This window comes from Thalassophryne amazonica, chromosome 5 (assembly GCF_902500255.1).
Source record: "Thalassophryne amazonica chromosome 5, fThaAma1.1, whole genome shotgun sequence".
Lineage (NCBI taxonomy): Eukaryota > Metazoa > Chordata > Actinopteri > Batrachoidiformes > Batrachoididae > Thalassophryne > Thalassophryne amazonica.
The window spans coordinates 24,812,486-24,834,716 of NC_047107.1; the positions used below are offsets into that span (position 1 = coordinate 24,812,486).

At 42.3% G+C, this 22,231-nt stretch overlaps 2 protein-coding genes across 2 annotated transcripts in view; one reads left to right on the forward strand and one right to left on the reverse strand.

Annotated features, from left to right (window-relative positions):
• The window catches only part of snrnp200 (small nuclear ribonucleoprotein 200 (U5)), a 55,803-nt gene extending 42,734 nt beyond the window's left edge, over window positions 1–13,069 (forward strand). The window contains exons 39-44 of the mRNA XM_034169804.1: window positions 36–179; window positions 276–452; window positions 2,184–2,344; window positions 11,056–11,137; window positions 11,222–11,314; window positions 12,631–13,069. Coding sequence (XP_034025695.1) covers window positions 36–179; window positions 276–452; window positions 2,184–2,344; window positions 11,056–11,137; window positions 11,222–11,314; window positions 12,631–12,777 — 804 coding nt within the window. The 3' untranslated portion in view covers window positions 12,778–13,069. The remainder of the gene's footprint in view (window positions 1–35; window positions 180–275; window positions 453–2,183; window positions 2,345–11,055; window positions 11,138–11,221; window positions 11,315–12,630) is intronic.
• Window positions 13,023–20,908, reverse strand: ciao1 (cytosolic iron-sulfur assembly component 1). The gene is made up of 7 exons (XM_034169813.1): window positions 20,602–20,908; window positions 19,359–19,507; window positions 19,165–19,276; window positions 19,006–19,094; window positions 18,729–18,930; window positions 13,911–13,980; window positions 13,023–13,613 (listed from the first exon to the last, which is right to left on the reverse strand). Exons 1-7 carry the CDS (start codon window positions 20,738–20,740, stop codon window positions 13,379–13,381), a joined length of 996 nt encoding a protein of 331 aa, XP_034025704.1. The 5' UTR covers window positions 20,741–20,908; the 3' UTR covers window positions 13,023–13,378.
• Window positions 20,909–22,231: the final 1,323 nt, after the last annotated feature.

Consider the following 22,231-nt stretch of genomic DNA (forward strand, 5'->3'; position numbering starts at 1 on the left):
GTGAGATGTCTGATCACCTTGTTCTTGTCTTTCAGTTGGCACAGAAAGTTCCCCACAAACTAAACAACCCAAAGTTCAACGATCCTCACGTGAAGACGAACCTGCTGCTGCAGGCCCACCTCTCCAGGATGCAGCTGAGTGCTGAGCTGCAGTCTGATACAGAGGACATCCTGAGCAAGGTCTGCTGCCTGAGCAGACCACAATGAATCCTCTTGAGTGATTGGATATATTTGCCTATAAATTTTGTAACGTGTCATATGGCTTTGTGCTTGCAGGCGATTCGTCTGATCCAGGCCTGTGTTGATGTGCTGTCCAGTAACGGTTGGCTGAGTCCTGCCTTGGCAGCTATGGAGTTGGCCCAAATGGTCACCCAGGCCATGTGGTCCAAAGACTCGTACCTCAAACAGCTGCCCTTCTTTTCCTCAGAGCACATCAAACGCTGCACAGAAAAGGTAAATCAGTGTTTCTGTGTTAGACTGAATGAGCTTCAAACCAGCTGTTACTGCTTCTGTCATCCTGGACTGGGTTCCTTTATTCTTATCAAACTAGTAAAACTACAAAACTGATGGATATTTCATGCAAGATGTCACGATGTGCAAGCACTCAGTCAGTCATTTGACATTTCACGTCTGAGTGACATTTCAGTTGTACAGGCCTGATTGCATCAAATTTGGTATATAAATTACACAGTGACCCCAAGAAGCCTATTGATTTGGGGGTCCAAAGGTACTGCAGCGTACTTTGTAAAAATCATGTGAGTGCAATAACTTTTTTGTTAACTGTCTGATTGTCACCAAGGTTGGCATGTGTGTTAGGTATATTTACCCCAAGAAGGTTATTGGCTTTGGGGTCAAAGGCTGTCACCAGAGCATATGTAGTTAAAACGTTGTCAGCTCAATAACTTCTTTCCTAACTGCCTGATTGTCACCAAACTTGGAATGTTTATTAGGCATGGAGGCCTCAAGAAGCCTATTGTTTCCCAATAAAATCAAAAGGTTTGTTTAATCTCTGAAAACAGTGTTTGTTTCAGTGATCACCAATAGGTGACATTCATGCCTAATCATCCATTTGCAAGACAGTACACGTGTTATGTACGACATATGACTGTTTATTTTTGCTATTTAGTTCCTACAGCCAGGATGGCTTGCCACGCTGCATTCAAACTTGCAGAGGTCCCTTTACGGGAGCAAATTCTGCAAGTTTCATGAAAATCGAAGGAATTTGCCAATTTTCCGTATTTTGGCCTCTTTGTGAAGTCATCCAACAAAAACTGTGCAAAAAGGGTCAATACCAAAACCAGCCACAAAACTCTCTTTACCAGTGAAACTAGAGATGTTGAGTGACAATATGAGCCATATTTCATCACTTTTGGCTTAGGGCGCATGGAGAAATCACTGTGAAAAAGTGGTAATTTAGCATTTTGGCAGCAAAAGGCGCCCCCTGTACTTGTGCGCCCAAAGTCAGCCACCAAAATTTTTTATCCAAATCAAAGTAAGAGGTCATAATATATCATCACATGCATAAAAGACCTTGGCTGACTAAGGGCGAAGGCCACACCGCCCCTGTGAAAATGTGCACAATTACAAAAAATAGCGACTTGCAGCACCACCTATGGGCTGTGCCCTGAGTCAGCCGCCAAAATTTTAATGTTTTTGGAGAGTCCATACCTGATAGACTAACACTAATGAAAATCAATTTGGCGCATTCAGGGTGCATGGAGATATGAACATTCGAAAACCTAAATTTTGTGATTTTTGCCATTTTGACCCCAAATTTTCAGGACCCCCCCCAAAAAAAGCAGACCCTATCAAGAATAAAAAATGTGATTCCCCCCCCTCCCCCAACATATCTACCCATAAAAAAAAATCTGGGACAAATCTGAAGGGGTCATAAATAACCACCTGCCTGACTTGAATAATGGCTGCAAGAACAAATTTTTTTCAGTGAGCGGTAGAATCCAGAAATAAGTAAAATTGAGGGAAATGTATACACATTTGTGGTGATAGTTATGTCAGTCCTGATGTGAGGTGGCAAGTTTGAATCCCTGCGATGTTTCATGCCATTTTCTTTATTTTGTGTGCAGGCTCAGCTGCGTGTCCACACAATTTAAAGAGGCTCTAATGTTTTGTTCACGCATGATTGTAAAGGTGTGGCTCTTTACGAGTGTATCTGTTCTTTTTCAGGGTGTGGAGAGCATCTTTGACATCATGGAGATGGAGGATGAAGACAGAACTGCATTGCTGCAGCTCTCAGATGCTCAGATGGCCGATGTGGCTCGTTTCTGTAATCGCTACCCCAACATCGAACTATCATATGAAGTGGCAGAAAAGGACAACGTCAAGAGGTACAGTCATTGGATTCTGTCAGCAGCACTGCTGTATGAATGCAAAGTCGCAGATGTGCTGACGAGAAAACATGTCTGCAAAGCAGCTATCTCTCAGACTGAGGGCCTTTAGTTCTCGTCCCAACGGTTACAGTTAAAACCACTAAAAGTAGGGTAAGAGATGTATCCAGTTCTGTGTTAGCTGCTGCCTCAGAATTAAAGAATAGCATCATATAGTCAGTCTTATCTGTGCTCGGGGGTGGGGGCAGAATCTGCCATGACAAAAACAAAGAAATTTCCATTTACATTATGATTTTGAAATGTACCTCAATGGGACGCGTGTTTGGCTCTACTGGCCTCTACTGGTGGTTGGCTCTCACTGTGGTATTGTATCACTTCCTGTTCCGGAGCACAGCGGTGTTTTGCTGTATCTGTTAGCTCTTTAATCTGTGTAGTTAGATTGATCTAGATAACTAGATAATGATTTGTTTCACAGTGTAATCACCCACTATAATTATCTTCACGTGCCTAGTTAAGGCACGTGAAGATAATTATAGTGGGTGATTTTAACATCCACATAGATGCGGAGAATGACAGCCTCAACACTGAATTTAATCTATTATTAGACTCAGTTGGCTTTGCTCAAAATGTAAATGAGTCCACCCACCACTTTAGATCTTGTTTTGACTTATGGTATGGAAATTGAAGACTTAACAGTATTCCCTGAAAACCCCCTTCTGTCTGATCATTTCTTAAAGTAGACCTGCATTGAAATAAATGCAGTCAGATCTTTGGACCAAAAAATGACTTATATTTACACATAAGATCCTTCTGAATGTAGTAAAGTAAATCTACAAGCCCAGATCTGTCATTCAACTGAGAAATCTTCATTTGAAAATGACAAATTTACAGCTAACATTTAGCCCTCCGCAAATTGTCCCTCTCATCATGGACACTGCCGAGACGTCAGGGACAAGACTCTCTTCCAGCATGCATTGCGCGCGCCAACTGTAATTTGTGGATTTACATCAGTTTGCATCCGCACCTTTTTCTTGTCTTTATACGGAAGGATCTACTTTTTAAAACTTCATATTGTCTTGCGGTACGCTTGGTGAGTACACATTTCTTTTATTTGTGCTTGAAAATTATTTTAGTGGACTTTTTCATATGCCCGTTTGAGTGGTGTCGCATTGAAAATCTACTGTCTTTGACCTCCGGTGTACCGTCGCGGGCTACGGAGGCGAGACCCGCAAAGAATTCAAGTCATTAAAAATATATAAACCTCTCTCAGCGGCCACGGAGCTCTGCGGCTCCGATTACTGAGACGTGCGGCGCTGCGGATTTTGCAGCAAGAAGTCTGTCCTTGAGAGCAACAGGTGTCACCGTGCGCACTGCATTAAAACGGCGAGCATAGTCTCTGGACTTGTGCCAAGTTGGCTGCAACTCCATTCAGTAGACAGAAAGGTGGTGCTGGCTGCACAGCAGACACGGGGGTGTGAGTGCCGCGGGGGCATTTAACGAGCGCATGCACTCGGTAAGCGTATCGGGGGCAGTGAGAGCGAGGCGTCGGGGAATAATGTCACCCGCTGTCGATGCCTCCGCTGATCTGATCCCCGGATCTGAGCAAGCAGAGCTGTATCTCACATTCATTGCAGCTTACTTTTGGATGTTGAAACCAGGATGTGTATAACAGTAGCATTACTAAGAGATAAAATCAATTTCAATGCGGGATCGGACTGAAGGCGGGAACGCGTCGTCTTGTCACCGACGTCATGGAAATGATCCGGATGTACAAACTGTTTTCACAGAGGGCTAAATGTTAGCTGCAAATTTGTAATTTTTAAATGAATATTTCTCCGCTGAATTACAAATTTGGGCTTACAGATTTACTTTACTGCATTCACAAGGGTCTTATAAATACATATCAGCTATTTCTTTTCTGAAATCTGACCACATTTATTTCAATGCAGGTCTCCTTTAATAACATTTACATTTACTTTAATGGACTACCCAGCAGTGGGGAATAAGTTTCATTACAGTAGAAGTCTTTCAGAAAGCGCTGTAACTAGGTTTAAGGATATGATTCCTTCTTTGTTATGTTCTCCAATGCCATATACCAACACAGTGCAGAGTAGCTACCTAAACTCTGTGAGTCAGATAGATTATCTCGTCAATAGTTTTACATCCTCATTGAGCACAACCTTGGATGCTGTAGCTCCTCTGAAAAAGAGAGCCTTAAATCAGAAGTGCCTGACTCCGTGGTATAACTCACAAACTCGTAGCTTAAAGCAGATAACCCGTAAGTTGGAGAGGAAATGGCATCTCACTAATTTAGAAGATCTTCACTTAGCCTGGAAAAAGAGTCTGTTGCTCTATAAAAAAAGCCCTCCGTAAAGCTAGGACATCTTACTACTCATCACTAATTGAATAAAATAAGAACAACCCCAGATTCTTTTCAGCACTGTAGCCAGGCTGACAGAGTTCGAGCTCTATTGAGCCGAGTATTCCTTTAACTTTAACTAGTAATGACTTCATGACTTTCTTTGTTAATAAAATTTTAACTATTAGAGAAAAAATTACTCATAACCATCCCAGAGACATATCGTTATCTTTGGCTGCTTTCAGTAATGCTGGTATTTGGTTAGACTCTTTCTCTCCGATTGTTCTGTCTGAGTTATTTTCATTAGTCACTTCCTCCAAACCATCAACATGTCTATTAGACCCCATTCCTACCAGGCTGCTCAAGGAAGCCCTACCATTAATTAATGCTTCGAGCTTAAATATGATCAATCTATCTTTATTAGTTGGCTATGTACCACAGGCTTTTAAGGTGGCAGTAATTAAACCATCCATCCATTTTCTTCCGCTTTATCCGGAGTCGGGTCGCGGGGGCAGCAGCTCAAGCAAAGCCGCCAAGACCTCCCGATCCACACACACCTCCTCCAGCTCCTCCGGGGGAACCCCAAGGCGTTCCCAAGCCAGCCGAGAGGTAGTCCCTCCAGCGTGTCCTGGGTCTTCCCCAGGGCCTCCTCCCAGTGGGACGTGCCTGGAACACCTCTCCAGCGAGGTGTCCAGGGGGCATCCAGAAAAGATGCCCGAGCCACCTCAGCTGACTTTTTTCGACGTGGAGGAGCAGCGGCTCGACTCCGAGCTCCTCCCGAGTGACCGAGCTCCTCACCCTATCTCTAAGGGAGTGCCCAGCCACCCTGCGGAGGAAACTCATCTCGGCCGCTTGTACTCGCGATCTCGTTCTTTCGGTCATGAGCCAAATGTCATGACCATAGGTGAGGATCGGAAAGTAGATTGATCGGTAAATCGTCAGTTTTGCCCCCCTACTCAGCTCTCTCTTCACCACGACGGTCCGATACAGTGACCGCATCACTGCAGATGCTGCACCGATCCGTCTATCGATCTCACGCTCCATCCGTCCCTCACTCGTGAACAAGACCCCGAGATACTTAAACTCCTCCACTTAAGGCAAGGACACTCCACCGACCTGAAGAGGGCCCTCTTCAGTAATTAAACCATTACTTAAAAAGCCATCACTTGACCCAGCTATCTTAGCTAATTATAGGCCAATCGCCAACCTTCCTTTTCTCTCAAAAATTCTTGAAAGGGTAGTTGTAAAACAGCTAACTGATCATCTGCAGAGGAATGGTCTATTTGAAGTTTCAGTCAGGTTTCAGAATTCATCATAGTACAGAAACAGCATTAGTGAAGGTTACAAATGATCTTCTTATGGCCTCAGACAGTGGACTCATCTCTGTGCTTGTCCTGTTAGACCTCAGTGCTGCTTTTGATACTGTTGACCATAAAAGTTTATTACAGAGATTAGAGCATGCCATAGGTATTCAAGGCACTGCGCTGCGGTGGTTTGAATCATATTTATCTAATAGATTACAATTTGTTCATGTAAATGGGGAGTCTTTTTCACAGACTAAGGTTAATTATGGAGTTCCACAAGGTTCTGTGCTAGGACCAATTTTATTCACTTTATACATGCTTCCCTTAGGCAGTATTAGAAAGAATTGCTTAAATTTTCATTGTTACACAGATGATACCCAGCTTTATCTATCCATGAAGCCAGAGGACACACACCAATTAGTTAAACTGCAGGAATGTCTTACAGACATAAAGACATGGATGACCTCTAATTTCCTGCTTTTAAATTCAGATAAAACTGAAGTTATTGTACTTGGCCCCACAAATCTTAGAAACATGGTGTCTAACCAGATCCTTACTCTGGATGGCATTACCCTGACCTCCAGTAATACTTTGAGAAATCTTGGAGTCATTTTTGCTCAGGATATGTCCTTCAATGCGCATATTAAGCAAATATGTAGGACTGCTTTTTTACATTTGCGCAATATCTCTAAAATTAGAAAGGACTTGTCTCAGAGTGATGCTGAAAAACTAGAAGGGGACTAGAAGGAGAGAGCATATTTCACCCATATTGGCCTCTCTTCATTGGCTTCCTGTTAATTCTAGAATAGAATTTAAAATTCTTCTTCTTACTTATAAGGTTTTGAATAATCAGGTCCCATCTTATCTTAGGGACCTCATAGTACCATATCACCCCAATAGAGCGCTTCGCTCTCAGACTGCAGGCTTACTTGTAGTTCCTAGGGTTTTTAAGAGTAGAATGGGAGGCAGAGCCTTCAGCTTTCAGGCTCCTCTCCTGTGGAATCAGCTCCCAATTCGGATCAGGGAGACAGACACCCTCTCTACTTTTAAGATTAGGCTTAAAACTTTCCTTTTTGCTAAAGCTTATAGTTAGGGTGGTTCAGGTGACCCTGAACCATCCCTTAGTTATGCTGCTATAGACTTAGACTGCTGGGGGGGTTCCCATGATGCACTGAGTGTTTCTTTCTCTTTTTGCTCTGTATGCAACACTCTGCATTTAATCATTAGTGATTGATCTCTGCTGTCTTCCACAGCATGTCTTTTTCCTGATTCTCTCCCCTCAGCCCCAACCAGTCCCAGCAGAAGACTGCCAGGTTCTGCTGGAGGTTTGTTCCTGTTAAAAGGAAGTTTTTCCTTCCCACTGTCGCCAAGTGCTTGCTCATAGGGGGTCGTTTTGACCGTTGGGGTTTTTCTGTGATTATTGTATGGCTTTTGCCTTGCAATATAAAGCGCCTTGGGGCAACTGTTGTTGTGATTTGGCGCTATATAAATAAAATTGATTTGATTTGCTGGAACAGCACGTTCTCTGTTACCAGGATCAGAACTAGTGCATGGATTTTGATGAAATTTTCACCATAGATAGATATTAGACCATGGAAGACTCCATTAAATTTTGGAGGTGATCCAGAGCCGTATTCTGGATTGAGATTTCAAATTCAAATGACCTTTTGCGAGCAATGGACTCGGATATCACTACGGTCCTGGTGCTGCTGGATCTTAGTGCTGCATTTGACACTAACTTTGACACTTTGTTGTGATTTGGCGCTATACAAGAAAAAAGTTGATTGATTGAAAAAAAGTTGATTGACACTGTGGATTACCATATTCTACTCAATAGGCTGGAGAATCACTTTGGGATTACTGGAACTGCTCTTGCACGGTTGACGTCGTACCTGTCCAGTCGTTCCTACTGTGTATTGTGTAATGGAACCTCCTCCGATCGTAGAGACATGAAGTTCGGGGTTCCTCAGGGATCCGTTTTGGGCCCCTTGCATTTTTCTCTTTATGTAGCACCCCTCGGGAATATATTGCGGCGTTTTGGGATTCCCTTTCATTGCTGTGCTGATGACACTCAATTGTATATGCCAATAACTGCTGGTAATCTTACTCACATAAAATCCTTGGAAGATTGTCTTGCATCAGTAAGAAGTTGGATGTCTAGTAACTTCCTGCTTTTAAATTCTGATAAGACTGAAGTTATGGTTTTTGGTCCAGCGAGATATCGGCATCAATTTGATCAGCTAGCATTTAGCTTAGGTCCGTGTGTTATACATCATACGGATAAAGTGAGGAACCTTGGAGTAATTTTTGATCCTGCGTTGTCCTTTGATCTCCACATTAGAGACATTACAAGGACTGCCTTCTTCCATTTGCGAAATATAGCGAGGATTCGTCCTATTCTGTCTATGGCTGATGCTGAGACTTTGATTCATGCGTTTGTCTCTTCTAGATTGGACTATTGTAATGCTCTATTCTCTGGCTTACCGCAGTCCAGGATCAGGGGTCTTCAATTGGTTCAGAATGCTGCTGCCAGACTTTTGACACGGAGCAGAAAGTTTGACCACATTACGCCAATCTTGGCGTCCCTGCACTGGCTTCCTGTTTCTGCAAGATCGGATTTTAAAGTACTGATTTTAGTTTATAAAATTGTTCATGGACTTGCACCTCCCTATCTGGCTGACTTGATAAGCCCCTATGTACCAGCTCGGGCCCTGCGTTCTCAGGGTGCAGGACTTCTGTGTGTTCCCAGGGTGAATAAAAAGTCTGCCGGTCACAGAGCTTTTTCCTATCATGCCCCAGCTCTGTGGAACGATCTGCCGGCACACATTCGGCAGTCGGACACTGTGGAGACCTTTAAATCTTGTTTAAAGACTCGTTTATTTTCCCTGTTTTATCATTAGTGTTGTGTTTTTAATCTTCTATTCTTTTACTGCTGTCTTTCTTTTATGGTTGTTTTTATTGTGTTTTAAATTTTTAATTGTTTTTTATGTTGTGAAGCGCCTTGAGACGATTTTGTCGTGAATTGGCGCTATATAAATTAATAAATTTGAATTTTGAATTTGAGAGCCGGATTCTGGATCAAGATTTTACTTTGTATAGGCTTTTAAGGATTACTTCAAAACTACTTCGATTCTCACCAAATTTGCACTGCTCATTGATAGGCCATGGATGACTCCACTAAATTTCGGAGGTGATCTGGATTCTGGATTAAGATTTCACTTTGTAGACTTTTAAGGATTATGTCAAAACTACTTCATGAATACATCACGATGTAAAACCAAGATCAAGAAGACACGATTTTGTTTCAGCTTGTGAATTAAAAATCAGATTGCAACATCTTGATCAGTCAGACATTCTGTATCAGTATGCAAATATTGCATCTGCTTTCACCACTTATGCACTATTCCACTGGGCTCCCTCCCATTCACACACATGTGGAAGCAAGACTGAGTACATGTGTGTGAATGGGAGGGAGCCCAGTGGAATAGTGCAGTTACAAGGAGTAGAAGTGGTGAAAGTAGATGAGTTTAAATATTTGGGGTCAACTGTTCAAAGTAATGGAGAGTGTGGTAGAGAGGTGAAGAAGAGAGTGCAGGCAGGGTGGAGTGGGTGGAGAAAGGTGGTAGGAGTGATTTGTGACCGAAGAATATCAGCAAGCGTGAAGGGGAAAGTTTACAAGACAGTAGTGAGACCAGCTATGTTGTACGGCTTAGAGACGGTGGCACTAACAAAAAGACAGGAGGCAGAGCTGGAGGTGGCAGAGCTGAAGATGTTGAGATTCTCTTTGGGAGTGACGAGAATGGACAAGATTAGGAATGAAGATATCAGAGGGACAGCTCAGGTGGGACGGTTTGGAGACAAAGTCAGAGAGGCGAGAATGAGATGGTTTGGACATGTGCAGAGGATAGACCAAGGGTATATAGGGAGATGGATGCTGAGGATGGAGCCACCAGGCAGGAGGAGAAGAGGGTGGCCAAAGAAGAGGTTTGAGTCCTCGTCAACCATTGGCAGACGTCAGAAAACTCTGATTGCTCTTGTTCCAAAATAGAGTAAATTCTCCCTGCCCCCTCAAAATTCTGCTCACGACACCCCATAATGACAACATTAAAAAAGTGGGTTTTCTTTTTTTTGTTGTTGTTAATTTATGACAAAAACCTAAGAAATCATATGTACATAAGCATTCTCACCCTTTGCTCAGTGCTTTGTGGAGCAAACAGGTAAAGCTATGGAAGCTGCCAACAATGCTAAAGTTATTAGCATAGAGATGACAGTTTAACTCAGGAAAACAAACAGGGAGGTAAGAAGATATTTTTATTTGATAATCACTTCCATTATGCATAAGAAAACAAATGTTGGCATTAATGTACGTCTTATATTTAAGTCAGGGTCTAGCCAGATAAGCAATGATTTTCCGTCACTTCTATTTTTATATGAAATGAAAAGTGAGTAAATGAATTTAGTATATAAGCAATATTTGTATTTAAAAAAGAAATTGGCAAAAGCCAAAGAAAAAGATGAACGTGGGCAGGAACTGGGATTGTCCCAAAGAAAACAAATGAAAACTGTACATGAGGTAGCTAAGAAAAGAAAGATTATCAATAGCTCCAAAGCTCTTGCCAATACTAGGAAAACTCTGAAATAAGTGAAGGTTTAACAAGTTGATGCATTAATGTGCCACAAATACATCTTATTGTCAGTTTACCCCAAGTGGACTCCAATTAAGCTGTAGAAACATCTCAAGGATGATCAATGAAAACTAGATGGACCTGAGCTCAATTTTGAGCTTCATGACAAAGACTGTGAATACTTATATACATGTGATTTCTTAGGGTTTTTTCCATAAATTTGTAAAAATCTCCAAAAAAAAAACGCTTTTCACATTGTCATTATGGGGTATTGTGTGTAGAATTTTGAGGGGAAAAAATTAATCCATTTTGCAGTAATGCTGTAACAACAATGTGGAAAAAGTTAAGCTCTGTGAATACTTTCTGGATGCACTGTAAGCATACCCTGTAGTCATCCATTAATGTGTCTGTGCTCATTCACAGTGGGAGTTCAGTTCTGGTTCAGGTTCAGTTGGAGCGAGAGGAGGAGGTGACTGGGCCTGTTATTGCACCCCTCTTTCCACAGGTACAACCCACACTCCTGAGATTTCACCGTTTGCAGTGACTGTAATTGTTTGTTTTTTTTAACCCCACCTCTCCACTGTTTCAGAAACGTGAGGAGGGTTGGTGGGTGGTGATCGGAGACCCCAAGTCCAACAGTCTGATCTCCATCAAGAGGCTGACTCTTCAACAGAAAGCAAAGGTTTCATGTTTTTTTACTTCTGAAGTTGTAGGAATGGAATTAGTGATTTATTCATCATCTGATCAATTGATCAGGGGCCTGATGGACAAAGCTTACGCACAAAAACCTGGCACACGCCGTCTTCACATCCACGTGCAAATGTATCAAAAGTGACGTGAGCGTGGAAATGTGCGGTGCGTCACGCAAAAATCCAGGCTGGCGTACACACGTTTCTACACCTATTGTTCCACTGTGGACATGTAAAGGTGATGCTGGGAACCGTTAACAGTGTGAAAACAAGTCATCAGAGTGATGTGCACATCAGAGACACACTAATGAACATTTAACACACCCATGTGGTTGCAATTATGTGTGGATATAAAAGCATGCGCAAAGTGATGTGTAAAATGGCACTAACTGGCTGCGTTAGCGTTGTTAAAGGACCCTGCGAATGGTGCAATTCGACGTGAGCGTGTATTCAGGGAACATGCGGATTTACTTCCAAATGAGGATAACTGGCTGTGAAACCGATTTTGATGGTTAAGGTCACTGTTATTGGAGGTGCGCACAGAACAGTGGTCGGCCCAGAGCGCAATACGGCGAGAACCCAGGGGCTGTCTGTGCACACACAGGTGCTGACCACGATGCGAGATGGGGGGTGCTTGTGTTTAGTTTGTGTAATTGTTCCGAACGAAAACCAGAGCAGGAGCACAGGAGCATGTGCGCATTGAAATGTTTTTTTTATTTTGTTTTTGCTTGATGGTGAGCTGCAGAGCTTCTTAACAGGCTTCCTGTGTTCAGTATTTTTCAGTAAACGCGTCTGTAAATTGTGGTCAGCAGAGGCGCACCTCACTTTAACATCAGTGTGTGCGCAGCGTCTGCCTCTCACACACGCTTAGCTCCCATGAACATTTGACCAGTTTCATGATTAATCCATTTAACAGCGTACTGAATAAACTCCCTGTGTCTCCATGTAATTTCCAGTCATCTGTAGTTTAATTTCTTTTCTGTGTTCATGTTGTCTGATGTGACGTCGTGGGGAATCTCTGCTTCTAGGGCCTATTAACATGAAACTGCATATTTAAATGGGGCGTGGCCAAGGAGGAGTTTGGTTCCACGCTCAATTCTACGTTCAGTGGGATGTACAAATGGAATGTGCGTGGATTCATGCCTACCTGCACACTTTCACACATCTTAATATATATGTGCTTACACCAGATTCAGGGTTTTGATGTACGCCAGCTTTGAGTAGAAAGTCCACGTAAGACTTTGTACACGAGGCCCCAGGTGATTAGTGCTGTCAGGTTTTTGATCATGTCCTCCCATTCTGCTTTCAGGTCAAGCTGGACTTTGTTGCCCCGGCAATGGGTCTTCATCACTACACTCTGTACTTCATGAGTGACGCTTACATGGGCTGTGACCAGGAGTATAAATTCAGTGTGGATGTAAAGGAGGCAGACAGTGGCGACAGCGACTCAGACTAATTACACACACACGCAGAGCGCACGTGACGAGAGAACTGTAAATGTTTTTTAAGCTGTAGATAAACTGTGATTACTTTCCCTACTCATGTAACATCTGTGTTTTACTGCATACAGTCTTCAGGAACTGGACGTGTTCAAGTTCAGAATCCGTCTGATTAAGTCAGTTTACCCACACTGCAAACTCTGATTCATGTTGTCACATCTCTATTTGTGATTTTGACTGTCATGAATTTTTTATTTTATTAAATCCCTGGAGGGTTGGACTTCATGATCTTCATGTAGCTCCACAAACCAGATTTTCAGTGTAATTTCTCTCTGAAGTTGATCCAGATTAAGACTCCAATGGTCACTCTTGTTATTGAACTGGTTTAAAAGTCTCCATTTTTCCCCAATAAAAATAAACCTTGTTTTTCAGTTCTTCCACACTATTGAACTTTTATTTGTACTAAACACATTTTTATGTCCTTTGATATAAATGTCACTGTTTAAGAGCAACACATTATGAAACAGTTCATTTACAAATGTAATTTTACTCAAACGTATTTTCTGAGAAGGTGAAAAGTTTGCAGACTGCATCATGACTCCCACATTACACAATGTGTCAGATTTCCTCTTGGAACCTCCAGATGGCAATGTCTCCATCGTCGCTGCACGACGCTAGCAGCCCCACCTCCTTTGGATTCCAGGCCACACAGTTCACATCCTGATTGTGGGCTTTGCTCACATGGGCTGCCAGGAAAAAGACCGGCTGATCCGGATCGGCTGTCTCTTCCTCCCTAAACACTCTTACAGCGTCGTCGCCACATGCCGTCGCCAGAGCGCCTGTCAGCCAACACCTGAACACAAACGACCATTAGCCACGACTAGTTAGTCGTGGATGGATGCTGATGTGACTGATAACATCTGCCACCACCTTGGTTAGATGCTTCATATATCCACATTATTACACCTTTTTTTGGGGGGGAGGGGGGTCACTTGTAATTAATTCCACAGCTCGTATTAAAGTTGGCTAAAACCAGAGGCCGTCTGTAGGTGTAATTATACCTGCTCACTTTACAATGTTACATATGGGAAGTTAAACACAAAGTTTCTCTACAGTTCTGACGTGTACATGGAAATGAGGTGAGTCTCACCAGGCAACATCGTAGACCGTCCTTCCATGGTAACCGGACAGTGTGCAGACACATTTCCAACACACGTCTCCTGATCAGCCAAAACAGAGACCACACACACAAAACACTTCAGTTTACTCAATTTTTCACTTTGGAGTAGTGATGTCAGTCTGACACCAAAGCTCCGATCCTTGCTTCAAACTCGAAGTTGCGTTCTCTTTGAACCACTGCTTTAAAGCTTGCTTTGCAGCAGATTAAATGATGTAAGCGAGAACGTATGAAGCAGTGACTGCTTCAGTCCTAAATGAATCGCTTCATTATCGTGAGATGAGTCATTGACGCAACACTTGCTTCAGGAAGCTTCTGCGCCCCCAAACACACCTTAAGGGCACCCATCACAACAGACGTGGGTTTGTTGTAGGAGTTATCACTGCTGTTTGGATCAACATGGAGCCAACCAGGAAGAGAAGCCGTTCTCAAAAGTGGGAACACTGAGCTGATCAGTCATAATAAGGTGAGTGCTTCACTAAACAAGCAACTTAAAAGGTACTAATGTAGCAGTTTGTAAGTTAGGTACAGCCGCATAAATATTGTTTAGCCAACAAGAATAAAGTAAGTGCCTTCAGCTGCTCCCTTGTTTGCACTCGGGGTCGCCACAGCAAATCCAAGGTGGATCTGCATGTTGATTTGGCACAGGTTTTACGCCGGATTCCCTTCCTGACGCAACTCCACATTACATGGAGAAATGTGGCAGGGGTGGGATTTGAACCCAGAACCTTCCGAACTGAAACCAACCGTATTAACCACTTGGCCACCACCCCTCAAGAATAAATGTGGGTAAACATTACTGTGGTCACTCCAGTATAGGATCCTCCTATTTTTGCAAGGGAGGATCAGTCATATATCTGAACTTCAATCGTGGCATCTGATGTATAATTCCTGAGCGCTTTTTTTTTTTTTCCAAAAGCTGGAGAAGTCAGCAAAAAAAAGTCGTCGCCTGAGTACAAAAACAGTGGAAAAACTCTTGAGCTACACAAGCACAGCCCACCTTCCCTGCACATACTTTGTTTCCTAAAGAACACCTCTCAATCCCAGATACTAGTCAACATGTCTACTGAATCAGCCGAACTTATTTTGACAGTGTTGTCTAGTATTTCACCACCAGATGTCACTTAAATGAAACTGAATGAATGAACCCATGTTCAATACAATTGGCAAAGTGATTCAATACTGCTTTATTGCTTCATTTGAGCATCACTACTTTGGAACATTTTTATTTGTTTTTTGACCTGCAATTAAGAAATGTTCATATAAAAGACGGGAACACCAAACCAACAATGTGATCGTCATCTCTGACAACCTGATGAAACTCTTAACTAAACAAGAGCCACTTAACATAAAACATCCCACAGAGTTTTAGGAATCCTAGAATTCTGATGAAAGTGTAGTTTTTATAAAAGTGTACACAAACAGTTTGGAGTTGTAGCTGTTGGAGTGACCTAGGTAGGTTGGCACGCTATCATTTGTGTCACTATAACATTCTCAGTCCAACATGGAATAATGACTGACAACGTAGGGATGGATCTGCAGGACGGCAGAGGATCTGACTATAATTCCAGCTGGACCACATGGTGCATTTTTGTTCTCCTTCCATATAAATTCCAGTGCAGTAACACGTTACTCAGTAAAATAACATGTTTTCAGTTTACACCTGTGTTGTAAGGTCAGATATACTGCAATAGTGACTAAAACTGCATTACATAATTCCATTTCCCACACTTTTGATATATCAAAATGCAATGGCGATGCAGCAGCACAGCCTCATTTAAAGACATTCCCTAAACCACCTAATGAACAGCAAATAAGTTTCTTGGCCATGGCTGGAATATTCCCTGTCAAGTAATGCAGCATACTGCTTTGCATGCAGATGGTTTGGAATACCAAAAACTAGAGTATTCACAACAATGAACATTCCCCAGTTATATGTACATATGTATGGGGATTCCCATGTACTGTCCTCCAGTGCCACCCCATCTAAGATTTTCTATATCTGCCACAGACATAACTGCAAGGACATAACCCAAAAACATCAGTTCATCTGCTGCTCAGTGGATACCCACAGTTTCAAATGTCCATGTGTTGTTAGAGTTACTGTGTTCACAAGAAAATGTCCTCACAGACACACACGCTACCACTAATGTAATCATTATTACAAAAGCAACAGTTGTTAGAATTGTTGCAACCCTGAACAACATAATATCCTGATTATATACAGTATGTAGTGGAATGTAAAAATACCATTTAAAAAAAACCTGGTGCAAAGCTTGTTAGAAGAACCCAGTGAATTTCAGTGATGATCAAGATGCAGACCTGAGAACTTCTAATAAAGAACATTTTTTAACAGTGAGTATTATACACCAATGCATATGTCAATGAAGTTAGGTCTAGATCCAGATCTGGAAATTTTGGGGGGTTCTGCATAATACAGTCAGGTCCATCTGTTATGGGAGAGAAGGCGACAATTTTTGTAATTTAGTCTCGGAAAATGATCCAACTGTATATAATAACTGCTTCCCAAAAGGTTAATGTGATTTTTTTCATTTTTGTAATGAACTGCTTGAATTGCATCTGAAGGTCGACACTACAAGCGAAACTTGTTTCATTCCAATGTCAATGTGTTGCTGCAGAGGCAACATTACAAAAATTGCCACTGTCCAAATACTTATGGATCTAACTATAAATGTATCACTAGCATGTTGCCTGTGGGGATCCACGGACTACAGATTGGGTAGCGTTTATAAAATAGGTATCTGACATTTTTCAATGGTGGCAATAAATTATGCAATGTTTCTACAATCCCTGGCAAAAATTATGGAATCACCGGCCTCGGAGGATGTTCATTCAGTTGTTTAATTTTGTAGAAAAAAAGCAGATCACAGACATGACACAAAACTAAAGTCATTTCAAATGGCAACTTTCTGGCTTTAAGAAACACTATAAGAAATCAAGAAAAAAAGATTGTGGCAGTCAGTAACGGTTACGTTTTTAGACCAAGCAGAGGAAAAAAAATATGGAATCACTCAATTCTGAGGAAAAAATTATGGAATCACCCTGTAAATTTTCATCCCCAAAACTAACACCTGCATCAAATCAGATCTGCTCGTTAGTCTGCATCTAAAAAGGGGTGATCACACCTTGGAGAGCTGTTGCACCAAGTGGACTGACATGAATCATGGCTCCAACACGAGAGATGTCAATTGAAACAAAGGAGAGGATTATCAAACTCTTAAAAGAGAGTAAATCATCACGCAATGTTGCAAAAGATGTTGGTTGTTCACAGTCAGCTGTGTCTAAACTCTGGACCGAATACAAACAACATGGGAAGGTTGTTAAAGGCAAACATACTGGTAGACCAAGGAAGACATCAAAGCGTCAAGACAGAAAACTTAAAGCAATATGTCTCAAAAATCGAAAAATGTACAACAAAACAAATGAGGAACGAATGGGAGGAAACTGGAGTCAACGTCTGTGACCGAACTGTAAGAAACCGCCTAAAGGAAATGGGATTTATATACAGAAAAGCTAAACGAAAGGCATCATTAACACCTAAACAGAAAAAAACAAGGTTACAATGGGCTAAGGAAAAGCAATTGTGGACCCTGGATGACTGGATGAAAGTCATATTCAGTGATGAATCTCGAATCTGCATTGGGCAAGGTGATGAAGCTGGAACTTTTGTTTGGTGCCGTTCCAATGAGATTTATAAAGATGACTGCCTGAAGAGAACATGTAAATTTCCACAGTCATTGATGATATGGGGCTGCATGTCAGGTAAAGGCACTGGGGAGATGGCTGTCATTACATCATCAATAAATGCACAAGTTTATGTTGATATTTTGGACAATTGAAAGGATGTTTGGGGATGATGAAATCATTTTTCAAGATGATAATGCATCTTGCCATAGAGCAAAAACATTCCTTGCAAAAAGACACATAGGGTCAATGTCATGGCATAAGGTCAATGTCAATGAGCAGATCTGATTTGATGCAGGTGTTAATTTGGGGGATGAAAATTTACAGGGTGATTCCATAATTTTTTCCTCAGAATTGAGTGATTCCATATTTTTTTCCTCTGCTTGGTCTAAAAAAGTAACCGTTACTGACTGCCACAATCTTTTTTTCTTGATTTCTTATAGTGTTTCTTAAAGCCAGAAAGTTGCCATTTGAAATGACTTTAGTTTTGTGTCATGTCTGTGATCTGCTTTTTTTCTACAAAATTAAACAACTGAATGAACATCCTCTGAGGCCGGTGATTCCATAATTTTTGCCAGGGGTTGTATAAGGAGTTGGAATGGCATGAGTTCAGAATGTATTCAGAACCTTTGAGGAAGAACACAACCCTTTTAGTTCCTGTTAATTATATAATTTTAATGTTAACTTAATGTATTTATAAATTGTTTAGGTTCTTATCATATACACACTATTACTGGGCAGCGCAGTCTCATTTGAGGGTGGGTGCTAAAGGGTTAAAATATGATGCATATGACACAGTAATCCTACATCTGGGGACAGTCCTCATCTGTCCCATCAGAAACATGGCACTTTCTCTGAGTTTTCAGGGAAATTACACAGCAAACAAAGTGAAAATGTAAAGAAAAAATGACAATGCAGTGGAAAGCAGACGTGTTGCAGTTTGTTTATGACCCGGAGGTCAATTGTCACATTAGGGTATAAGTTGCAGGACCTTTTCATACAGTGAAACTCCACATACACGCTAGAAAATATGATGACTGGCAGCAATGATTCTACGTGAAGGGAAAAAACAAACAAACTACTCACCCTGGGTGCAGTCGTTTGGATACTCCTTCCAGATCTTGACTGTTCGGTCGTCGCTGCAGGAGGCGAGTCTCTGCCCGCTGGCATCGAAGGACAAACTCCACACTGTGGACGTGTGACCTTGTAAGGTGGCCCGGCACTCCCAGTCATCGTCATCCTCCTTATAAATACAGATGTTGTTGTCGTAGCTGCAAGACACCAGAAGCTGCAGAGACACGGTCAGTAGAAAGTGTAAAAAAAAAAAAAATAAATAAAATAAATAAATAGAGTGGTGACACACCTCTTGTGTCGGGTGCCACGCGACATGTTTGACATCTTGTGTGTGCGAGTTGATAACGGTAACACACTCGTATTCATCCTCTTCATCCACTGTGAAACACAAACTGTGTAAGCAGAACACCAATGGAACCAAACAGACATCTACGTTTGAATCACAAACCTTCCCAGACCCAGACACTCTTGTCCCGGCTGCATGTCGTCAGCAGATTCCCCGAAGGGGACCACGCCACACATTTGACCTCATTTTCATGTCCTTCCAACACAGTCAGGCTCTAGGAGACGTTGGAAAGAAACAAAATCTGAAAACGTGCAATGTGAGGCAAACAACAGACTGAAGGTTGCACAATAGCGAACCTCAAAATCATTGTTGTTCTTTTTCCAGATGCAGGTCGTGGCATCGAAGCTGGCAGAAGCCAGATAGTTCCCACAGGGAGACCATGCTGTCTTTCTCACGGTGCGCTGGTGAACGTCCTGAAGCACACTTTTACACGTCCAAGACTCACCTGAGATGTTGGAGATAAAGTCTATGTTGATTTGTTAGGCCAGTTCTGAGAGAATGTGCTGGTGAGGAATGTCACTGCATTCACCAAACTATGGAACATCTTAGGTCCTGGATGGCAGACAACTGGTCCATCCTCAGCTCCCAAAAGCAGCTATCTGACCAAAATGCAAACAATACCCCTCATCAGAGTCACCTACATGACATCTCACTGTACTCATACATTGACAAGGAGCCTCTGAAGAGACATGGTACCATGGACCTCATAGACCTCTAGAAGCTCTTCTCGAGCATCTCTCAATCTTAAAGGCTGAGGACCCACAGACACTGATGCCACTGCCAAGATAAGTGAAGGTCTCCACAAGTTTGACACTCTTCTCACATACAGATATATTTCTGATAGATGAGTCCAGAAAGTCAGTAAAACCTAGATCTTAGTCTGGATCCAGGACAATTGCAAACTCAGACATGCCGATTCCTCACTCATCTTCTCAAGCATTGTGATCAGAGTATCCAGAGATTCTGAAAAGATCACAGCATCTCCACAGCCTTATTTAACATGAACAGTGTAGGAACCAGAACACATCCCTGAAGATCGCTAGGTCAGAGGTCCTGTCCCTGGTCCATAGCACATGAATCTGTTGGATGCTTGAGGTAATAGTGGAGGAAGGAGCACCTTAAAACTACTTTCGCAATTAAGTGCACAAGCTAAAGTGTAAAATAATAAATAAAAATATTTCTATTACAAAAATAAAGGCCTGCAAGTTTCCCAGAATGCAAACACACAATTTCACATTTTACGTCCAAAATCCAAAGATAGTGAGAAGGTTTTTACTTTTTACCTCAGCAAATCTAGAATCTCGCGTAATCAAGGTGGGCGTTTTTATTCTGTATATATGTTGCTTTTAAGTTTCATTTTCAGTTAAGGAACAAGTCAGAAGTGGAAAGTTTTCCACCTAAATAAATTTTTTTTTTTTTTTTTTTAAAAACCCGAAGATACTAATTTTTAACATCTTAACCGCCGAAACACGTGGGCGCGCCTTTTTTTAACGGTCCAGCGGTTAAGGGAAGAGTGTCCGTTGGATTTTGCTGAAGCACCTTCTCGCCCCCAGATGCGGATCGCCTTGTCTCCTCCACAGGAGGCCAGGAGAGTCCCGGTCGGGTTCCAGGAGACGAACCAGCACCGGGAGTCCGGATGAGCGCTGAATCTCTGAACCAGAGCCAAAGTCTCCTTCATCTCGAACCGGATACCAACAATCACGAGCCACTTTTCTCCACAACGGAAACAAACGTTAATTTAACCTACAGTTTAAGCAGAAAACGAAAAAAATGGAAAAGTTTACTTCAACAGCAGTGCCGGAAATGCAACCATACTTCCTGGTCATGTGGTTTCTTCATCTTCTGTGGAGGTTAACTGCAGCCGCACTGCTGCCACCTTCTGTATCAGTCCGTGTTAAATCCTCTTGATAAGTCCAGTGTCTTTCAAGTATTTAAAAAGCCAACACTTCACCCTCCCACTTGACCCCATCTCTAAAATTCCTCCTACAGTATATTAGATTTTTGCAAATTTATTAAAAATTAAATAAAAAATGAAATCACAAGTACATAAGTATTCAGTCTTTACCATGAAGCTCAAAATTGAGCTCAGGTGCATCCTGTTTCCACTGATCATCCTTGAGATGTTTCTGCAGTTTAATTGGAGTCCATCTGGGGTGAATTCAGCTGACTGGACATGATTTGGAAAGACACACCTGTCTACACATGTCAGAGCACAAACTAAGCATGAAGTCAAAGGAATTGTCTGTAGACCTCCGAGACAGGATTGTCTCGAGGCACAAATCTGGGGAAGTGTACAGAAATATTTCTGCTGCTTTGAAGATCTCACTGAGCACAGTGGCCTCCATCATCCATAAATGGAAGAAGTTTGGATCCACCAGGACTCTTCCTAGAGCTGGCTGCACCTCTAAAGTGAGCGGTCGGGGGAGAAGGGGCTTAGTCAGGGGGGTGACCAAGAACCTAATGGTCACTCTGTCAGAGCTCCAGCTTTCCTCTGTGAAGAGAGGACAACCTTCCCAAAGGACAACCATCTCTGCAGCAATCCAACAATCAGGCCTGTATGGTAGAGTGGCCAGATGGAAGCCACTCCTTAGTAAAAGGCACATGGCAGCCCGACTGGAGTTTGCCAAAAGGCACCCGAAGTACTGTCAGTCTATGAGAAACAAAATTCTCTGGTCTGGTGAGACAAAGATTGAACTCTTTGGCGTGAATGCCAGGAGTCATGTTTGGAGGAAACCAGGCACCATCCCTACAGTGAAGCATGGTGGTGGCAGCATCATGCTGTGGGAATGTTTATCAGAGGAAGAAACTTGGAGACTAGTCAGGGTTGAGGGAAAGATGAATGCAGTAATGTACAGAGACATCCTGGATGAAAACCTGCTCCAGAGCGTTCTTGACCTCAGACTGGGATGACGGTTCATCTTTCAGCAGGACAATGACCGTAAGCACACAACCAAGATATCAAAGGAGTGGCTTCAGGTCAACTCTGTGAATGTCCTTGAGTGACCCAGCCAGAGACCACACCTGAATCTGATTGAACATCACTGGATGTCTAGTACCCGCACTCTTTTACTATGAAGCCACGCTGTTGTAACAAGTGCAGAATGTGGCTTGACATTGTCTTGCTGAAATAAGCAGGGACGTCCCTGACAAAGACGTTGCTTGGATGGCA